The sequence below is a fragment of the Hypanus sabinus genome, chromosome 13 (genome assembly GCF_030144855.1).
Source record: "Hypanus sabinus isolate sHypSab1 chromosome 13, sHypSab1.hap1, whole genome shotgun sequence".
NCBI classification, from domain to species: domain Eukaryota; kingdom Metazoa; phylum Chordata; class Chondrichthyes; order Myliobatiformes; family Dasyatidae; genus Hypanus; species Hypanus sabinus.
In genome coordinates, this window is record NC_082718.1 from 48,409,345 (window position 1) to 48,418,595 (window position 9,251).

Genomic DNA, 9,251 nt, shown 5'->3' on the forward strand with positions numbered 1-9,251 from the left:
GTGTATATTACAATGTAGTGAAATTCTAAAATTCTAGAGTTACAGTTTCATTGAGAGATACAATAAAGAAACAGACCCTTTGTCCCATTGAGTTTGTATCAGTTATTAAGCATCTATTTAATAATCCTGCATGGTCCTATCTTTACACTCCCCACATTCTGCCAATCATTCACACACAAGGGGCAATATGCAGTGGCCAATTAACCTACCACCTTACTCGTTTCTGGCATGAGGAGACCCAAGTGACTGCATGGAGAATGTGCAAAAGCATTGGAGGTCGGGATTGAACATGGGTCACTGGAGTTATGAGGCAACGCCTTTCCTTACTACAGCCATGCCTCCGTACCACCCAGACTGATGGGCAACCTTACCTTAGAGCATTTTACCAGTGCTAGAAATGTCTCCCTACCAATACCATTCTTTTATTAATATTTTTAATGCGATACAGCACGAAATAGGCTCTACCAGTCCTTCAAGCCACGTTGTCAGCAATCTCCTGATCTAGTCCTAGCCTAATCATGGGACAATTTATAATGTACCAATGAACCTTCTAACCCAGAAGAAATCCACATGGGTGGAGAACATACAAAACTCCTTCCAGGCAGTGGCGGGAATTGAACCCCAATCAACTGTACTGTAAAGCATTGTGTTAACCACTACACTACCATGCAGCCTTGCCTATTATAGTGCCTTAATCATAACAAAATCCCTTACCTTAATGCCTTCTAAATGCTAACGTTCTAACTAAACTTCTAGGAAGGATCTAAAGGGAGGTTTCTTTTCTTTTGGCGGGCCTGGCATTTACAGATCATTTTTTGTTCTGAAGTCACATGTTCTGCGAGGGAAATTTGTTCTTCACTTTTAAAGTTTTGGAAGAGGCGCTCTGAATAGACTTGTGGCCGAACCGGAATTGCAGCTGTCTTAATCCATGGGCTGTAAATAAACTAGCAAATTACACATTTCAGGGAGATAGGAAATATATAATTCGGGCCTGTACCAAGAAATTCACTTGTGCTGCCGAGGGCAGGTACAAAATCTGACAATGGCCCACTTGCATAATCCACTTGCAGAACCATTTGCCCTGTGTAAATGTTATAAACTTGGTGCTCCTGCCCATGAGCTATGCTGGATAGATACTTAAATCAGGAAACTGAGTACTCAGTATCTTTGCTACATGCTCTTACATAATCCTTCTTCCTTATGTACGGTAATCTCATGGGCCAGAAGCTCTGACTGTCACAATCCATTCTAGATCACTGAAATTGCCTCAAAGTGCTGATATTATTTATCAGAGATATGGCTTTCAAAAGGCTTCCAAAGGAGTTGAGACGCAATATTTCCTAGTGTCATAGGATCAATATCCATGAATGGTTACGTGACAGTCCAGTTTCTGTGCCGTTTGACTCTGACAGGAAAATGGAGGGCGATGTAGGAGTGAAGGGTTAGATTGATCTCAGAGTAGGTTTGAAGGTCAGCACAACATCATGAGCCGAAGGACCTCTACTGTGCAGTAGTGTTCTATGTTCTCCGGTCCATAATTCTATAGTGGGCAAGAACAATCTGGGGTATGTCTTATTGATATATTTCTTAAGAGTTAGCATTAGAGGAACGCAGCAGGCCAGGCAGCATCTATAGGAAGAAGTACAGTTGACGTTTTGGGCTGAGACCCTTCGTCAGGACTAACTGAAAGAAGAGATAGTAAGAGATTTGAAAGTGGGAGGAGGAGGGAGAGATCTGAAATGATAGGAGAAGACAGGAGGGGCAGGGATGAAGCTAAGAGCTGGGAAGTTGATTGGTAATCACACATATTAATTCCACGTTCCATTCCTATTCTGATATGGCCTCCTCTACAGCCAAGGTGAAGCCACACTCAGGTTGGAGGAACAACACCTTATATTCCGTCTGGGTAGCCTCCAACCTGATGGCATGAACATTGACCTCTAACTTCCGTTAATGCCCCTCCTCTCCTCCTTACCCCATCCCTTATTTATTTATTTATTTGTTTGTTTGTTTGTTTGTTTGTTTATTTATTATTTTTCCCCTTTTTTCTGTCTCTCTCTGTCCCTCTCACAATCACTCCTTGCCTGCTCTCCATCTTCCTTTGGTACTCCCCTCCCCCTTCCTTTCTCCCTAGGCCTCCCGTCCCATGATCCTCCCCCTTCTCCAGCTCTGTATTCCTTTTGCCAATCACCTTTCCAGCTCTCAGCTTCATCCCTCCCCCTCCGGTCTTTTCCTATCATTTCGGATCTGCCCCTCCCTCTCCCACTTTCAAACCTCTTACTATCTCTTCTTTTAGTTAGTCCTGACGAAGGGTCTCAGCCCGAAACGTCGACTGTACTTCTTCCTATAGATGCTGCCTGGCCTGCTGTGTTCCACCAGCATTGGGTGTGTGTTGCTTAAATTATTCAATCTTTCTTTATAACTCAGGTCCTCCAGACCCGACAACATCCTTGTAATTTTTCTCTGTACTCTTTCAACATTGCTTACATCTTTCCTTTAGGTAGGTGACCAAAACTTCACACAATACTCCAAATTAGGCTTCACCAACATCTTATACAACTTCAACATAACATCCCATCTTCAGTACTCATTACAATTCCATTGACAAAACTATATGATCAAACCAGGGACTTGGCGGTGTTGAAATTTCCCGGCAATCAAAACTGAAAGGAAATTAATTCTCCAAAATCAAAGAGGATAATAAGATGATGATCATATTATTAGTCAAACAGATGGTCTTTGAGCAGGATCTTAAAGGAGAGGACTGTAAGCAAAGATAAATTCAAGAGGCAATTTTAGTGATCAGGGATGTGTGCAGAAATTTAAATATGAGTGTTTATGTCGGGCCACATGAAATAGCCAAACACAAATACAGTGAGTATGCATTATTGAATGAGTGGCAGGTTGAGTGTGGTGCAGGTACCTACCTCTGTGCATGTTTCTATTGATTGATCCAGGGAGAGGACGGTGTTAAAAATGCATAGCTAAAGTAATCCCCACAATAATTGTGCAAACCTTTTCAAATAGAACATTATAAGGTTCAGCAGCTCCCATAGAGCAAGGTGAAACACTTAAGATATTATGTATTCTTTAAAAACTGTTCTATATAGGTTGATTTCTATTTAAAAAAAGCTACTTCACACTGTTCTCTGCACCTGAAATCTGTGGATCCAAATCCCACTTCAGAGAAAACTCTAGGCTGGTGTGCCAGTGCTAGCTTGTTTCAGATAAGCCATCAAGGATCAAGAATCAACTTTATTTGCATGTACAGTTTATTTACATGTATTAGGAATTTGCTGTGGTGTGTTGGTTAAGGTGCAACATGCAACTAAAAACATGAACATCCAACAATTATAAAGTTAAAGGTTAAAGGACTAATATAGAATTAAATGTGCATAAATAAATAAATACCAGCATATATTTACATAAGAACATAAGAAATAGGAGCAGGAGTAGGCCATCCTGCCCACTGAGTCTGCCCCGCCATTCAATAAGATCATGGCTGATCTGTCCGTAAACTCAGCTCCATCAACTTGCCTTTTCCCCATAACCCTCAATTCCCTTACTATATACAAACTTATCTAACTGTTTCTTAAATATATTTAGTGAGGAAGCCTCAACTGCTTCCCTGGGCAGAGAACTCCACAGATTCTCTGTCTCTGGGAAAAGCAGTTTCTCCTCACCGCCATCCTAAATCTTCTCCCCTGAATCTTGAGACAATGTCCCCTAGTTCTAGTTTCATCCACCAATGGAAACAACTTTCCTACTTCTGTATTATCTATCCCTTTCAAAATTTTGTATGTTTCTATAAGATCCCCTCTCATTCTTCTGAACTCCAGAGAGTACAGTCCCAGGCGACTCAATCTCTCCTCATAGGTTAACCCCTTCATCCCTGAAATCAACCTGGTGAACCTCCTCTGCACTGCCTCCAAAGTCAGTACATCCTTCCTCAAGTATGGAGACCAGAACTGCACACTGTACTCCAGGTGCGGCCTCACCAGTACCCTGTATAGTTGCAGCATGACCTCCCTGCTCTTGAATTCAATCCCTCTAGTAACGAAGGCCAACATTCCGTTTGCCTTCTTAATAACATGTTGTACCTGCAAGCCAACTCTTTGCGATTCATGAACAAGCACTCCCAAGTCCCTCTGCACAACAGCATGCTGCAATCTTTCACTGTTTAAATAATAATAAAAATATTAATAATAATTTACAATGTAAATGGAGGGAAATGTAAAATTTCCGTTGGTACTACTTGAAGGAATGGAGCGGAGCTTCCCTAATTTTACGAGTATTACTTGATTATCAGTCAACAGCTCTAAAATTAATCCCTACTTATTATCTCGGCAGTGGTTATGAGAATTTCTTGGTATTAGAAAGCATTCAATGGGACATCTTCAGAATCACAGGACACGTAACTCTGTTGTGGACTTATATGCATATATTCCACAGCATTACTCAGAAGACCTATATTCCATTAAAATTTGTTTGTGCATGATTGCATAAAGAAACTGCGCCCTTCCAAGAAACTTACTGTGAACTGCAGGCACTCTGATGCGTTGCTTAAAGATATGATAATGCATACTGAGAAATACTTCTGCAACAGACATTGGTCCATTGTTTCTTGAAGGAGGAGGAGATACTGCATGTTTTGTATTTAACCTGGATGTATTGTGTAACATGGGGGCACTGTCGATTTCATACAAATTCCATTCAGGTGACATAAACCAAGTACCTTATTAAAGACACTTGCTCATAAATGAATATTGGTGTATATCTGTCAATGTGCCTAATGAGCAGACATGGTTCATGTGGAGATCCTTTCATGACATGTCTGGTGTTTAGGTCTTGTAAGATTAATGTTAATTCATCAAGATTAATGTCTTCCATCAAGGATGGTCTCTGAAACAATCTTTCTGCAAATAATCTGCAGTAATTAATCCTGTTGTATGAAATCGTGACATTCCCAAATGAAACTGAAAATCAAGGACCTGCAGATGCTAGAAATCTGAAATAAAATCAGAGAATACTGGAATACTTAGGTCTGACAATATCTATAGAGAGATGAAAACATAGTTAATATTTCAGATTGCAAACCCTTTTTTTGTATTTCTGATCAAGGTTCTTATCAATCTGAAACAAAAGCACTTATTTTCCTTTAAAGACCTACACATTTCTGGAGGAACTTGGCAGGTCAAGCAACATCTCTGGCAAAGAATAAACAGTCAGTGTTTTGCACTGATATCAGTTATCAGGACTGGATCTCAGCCTGAAACATCATCTGTTTATTCTTCTCCATAGATTTTGCCTGACTTCCGGAGATCCTCCAGCATTTTGTGTGTCTAGATTTCTAGCACTTGCAGAATCTCCTGCGAGTTTTCTTTCTCGTTCTTCAGATATTGTCTGACCTGCTAAGTGTTTCCAGCATTTTCTGTTTTAATTTTCTCAGTAAGTCAGGCAGCATCTCTAGAAAGTAAAACAGAGTTAACATTTCAGGTTGCTGACTTCTCATTGACACTGAAGAAAGTCAGTAATCAAGCATGAATTATGTTGCAGAGAAGGGGAGACATAAGGTGAGCTAAGAGAACTCCTGTGAAAAACAAAGCTCTGTTTTCACTTTTCATTTCCAGCATTCTGTAGAAATTGTTCAGCTTAACTTTGGTAATATTGTTGCATGTGTCACTTTAATGCAGCTTGATAGAACTGGTGCAGCACAAATCGATGTTGAGCTGTTTTACACCAGAAATATAAGGTAATGAGACGTTTGACTGGTTGAACATGATGTTTGAAACAGGCAGGTTGCAATTTTGCAGGGGCATGCACATGAACGAAACCTTAACCGCTTTTAGGGTGGAGATGCATATTACACATTCTTACTCTGTTAACTGATTACTTGAGGGGCCGAGGGGCCTTGGCTTGTGTGCAGTGGAGATTAAAGCCGTGAAAAGGGTTGACATTACTGAATATGGTAATGGCAATTTCATCATATGCCTTTTCATCTCCCCGTCAAACAACCCTTTCCCCATCCCTGTTAGTTTTGAACAAAAACTGTTCAAAGGGCATAGTGACATCTGTACAGTCTGGTGATACAGTGTGATTTATTTCCCCTACTTGCTCATGACATCCTTCATTCCTGGGCATTCCAGGACTATCCCAGAGAGTTGCTAATCCTCCTCACACACATTCTCATAATAGATGCAGGTATGGAGTATAACACAAAGTCATGGGCTAAGCAATCAGCAAGGGAAAAGATGGGTTGTCCAGTCCCTCTTCTCAGTCCCACCCCCCTACAAACACCCCTTCCTCCTCTGAGAATACTTCACTGATAGCCGCAAGATGACATTGACCTCTAATTGGATAATTTAGGTAACGAACCATTTAAGTTTCAAGCTGCTTAAAAATATTCAGTGAATTCAGTGCCCTAGCGCACAGGGAGGGAGGGCAGGAAGCACCTGTCAAGTAATCATCATGGCACACTAGGAATCTTTAACCATTGGTTAGGTGTATTTCTCTGCCTTCAACCTACACATAGATCAGGGGCAGTCCTTTTGTTATGAAAGGCACAATTTGTAACTCAAAGTCAAAGTAAATTTATTGTCAAAATAGGCATAAGTCAACCTGAGATTTATTTTCTATACTACCTTGAGATTTATTTTCTGAGAAGAAACATAGAGCCATAGAAAAGTGCAGCACAGAAACAGGCTCTTCAGCCATCTAGCCAATGCTATTCAACTGACCTATCCCCTCGACCTGCACCCTGAGCATAGCCATCCATACTATTTTAGCCATCTTGCATGCATTTACAATAAAGAAATACAATAGAACTTATAAAAGCCATACACAAAGACTGACAAACAGCCAATGTGCAAAAGAAGACGCATTGTGAAAGTAAAACAGGAATATGAGTTATATGCAAATAATTCAAATCCAGTGACTCTGTGTTCGTTGTGTGCATGGCCTATATTAAATCAATTCATAGGGCGTTAGTGTTAAACTTCTGTATTCCGCCTGGTTCTGATCATGAGGAAATGTGAGTAGATGTTTAATGGGAATCATATCATGGCGAACAACACAAGTAGAATGAGAAAAATGTGACTAAAACAAAAAAAAATGCAAGGAACAGATCTGTAGATAGGGAATCTGTTCATCAATAGTTTCTCTTTCCCCCGAAGCCTCTTGACTCGCTGAGTGTTTTAACCCAGCACTTTATATTTTTGATTAAGAACATTAGCATTTTTAAAATGTTTTATTTATTAACAAAAGTCTAGCATTGACGGGGACGTTCTGTGGGGCTAACGTTAGCACGGTTGGGCTGGGGTGGGTTGGCGGCCGGCATCAGGTGCGAAGGCAAGTGTTCCTGAAGTAGGGGCAAGTAAGAGGCTCAGAGTGACCCTTGTGATGTGCAGGCGTGCCTCCTCCGCCGACGTGGACTGACCGGTGTGTGCTTCCCTTTCAGATTTTACAGGTGAACAAAGTAATGTCTGTCCTGTTTTACGGCATGCTTCTCACTTGTCTCGGTGGCATCCAGTCTACTGCCATGGACAAGGAAAGTTCTTCCGAGGACTCCGTGAGCTCTCTCATCATCAAGATCCTCCAGGCGGACATTCTGAAAGGAAGACTTTCCAAGGAGAGCGAGGGGATGGAGGAGAAGGACCAGGACTCCCGGGCAAAGAGTGACGCTGAGAGGAACGCGGGCTCCTTGGGAAATACAATCTCTGACTTCCAGACGCTGGGCTCGGTCAGCGCTGAACTGCTAAAGCAGAAGAAACGCTACCACTCGCCCCGAGTGCTGCTCAGCGACCGCCCGCCTTTGCAGCCCCCGCCACTCTATTTAATCGAGGATTTCGCGGGCGCCGCCGAGCTGGCCAACCGAACAGCCAGGAGGAAACGGTACTTGGACCGCCGGGGTCACCGTGGCGAGTACTCGGTGTGTGACAGCGAGAGCCGCTGGGTGACGGACAAGACGGCGGCGATCGACATTCGGGGCAGGCAAGTGACTGTGCTGGAGGAGATTAAAACCGGCAATTCTGCCATAAAACAATATTTTTACGAGACGCGATGCAAAGAAGCCAAACCGGGCAAGAACGGCTGCAGAGGCATCGACGAGAAGCACTGGAATTCCCAATGCAAAACCAGTCAGACGTATGTCAGGGCACTGAGCAAAGAGAACAATAAGTATGTGGCGTGGAGGTGGATCAGAATAGACACCTCTTGCCTCTGCGCATTGTCCAGAAAACTGGGCAAATCGTGAGTCCTCCACTCCCTCTCTCACCCTTCCCTCTTACTGTGTAAATATATAAATTATTACTTTAAATTATATGACTCTGCATGCAGCATATGAATGTTTATATTATAGTATAGTTCACAGTTCTTATTTATTAAATAAAACATCCGATGCAGAAAGCTTCTTCCAACTGGCCAAATCAATATTTCTAAGTTGTGCCTTGCTTTGGTGTCTGGCGCGAGCCTTGGCCCGCCCTTGTCACTCCCTCCCAACCCATTTAAAAAAAAATCTTTACTTAATTCGGTATCGGTGATTTGGAAGGGTCGGCGATAGGAGGTAACTCCCAGTCACTGAACCGGCACCGTTCATTCGTGAAAGTGCAGGTAAAAACGCGGGGCATCTTGAGAGCGGCGTTTGCAGCGAAACTGGGAGGAGGAAGCTGAGATCAGAGAGATTGCTGGCGTGGCCATCTGTGTACATCAAGCTGTTCCATATGCTTCACCCAGTCCCGGAGAGTTATGCAGTGTACCATCGTTGTAATACTGGCAAAAAGACTGCTGTGATCCCCTCCCCCAATCCCTCCCCCAACCAATTACTCTGCACACAATCTAATTTCGACCTTTTCCTTCACCGATTTGCTGTTTTAAACCGATTGGACTCTCCTTGCTACAAATCCTCTCCCCTATTAAGTCTCTTAAAGTCGGCCCCTCATTCGGAGAGAACTGGACCCCTTGTCAACCTCCCGTTTCCCTCACTTGACACCGAGTTCCAGGTTAGCTCAGCCCTGTGATTCCACTCCTCAGGAGGTTCAGCCTGCGGAATGGAAACTGCTGTGTGGTGCTATGAATTTGAATGCTTTATATTTTGTACTTTGCAACAAGCTGCTTAGTACCGGTGAGCATTGTGGAAGATAATCCCCGTATGCCACAATGCCAACCCGCCGAGGTAAAAGGCTGAATCTTTTCAGTGTTATCCTTGGAATAACATATGGGTTCCAAATTTGAAATTCTGCCAGTCAACCAGTGTA

At 42.6% G+C, this 9,251-nt stretch overlaps 1 protein-coding gene across 1 annotated transcript in view; it reads left to right on the forward strand.

Annotated features, from left to right (window-relative positions):
- ntf3 (neurotrophin 3) overlaps window positions 1-8,476 on the forward strand; it is a 40,555-nt gene extending 32,079 nt beyond the window's left edge. Inside the window, exon 2 of the mRNA XM_059987572.1 lies at window positions 7,457-8,476. Within this exon, the coding sequence (XP_059843555.1) occupies window positions 7,457-8,251 (795 nt within the window). The 3' untranslated portion in view covers window positions 8,252-8,476. The remainder of the gene's footprint in view (window positions 1-7,456) is intronic.
- The last annotated feature ends 775 nt before the right edge of the window (window positions 8,477-9,251 follow it).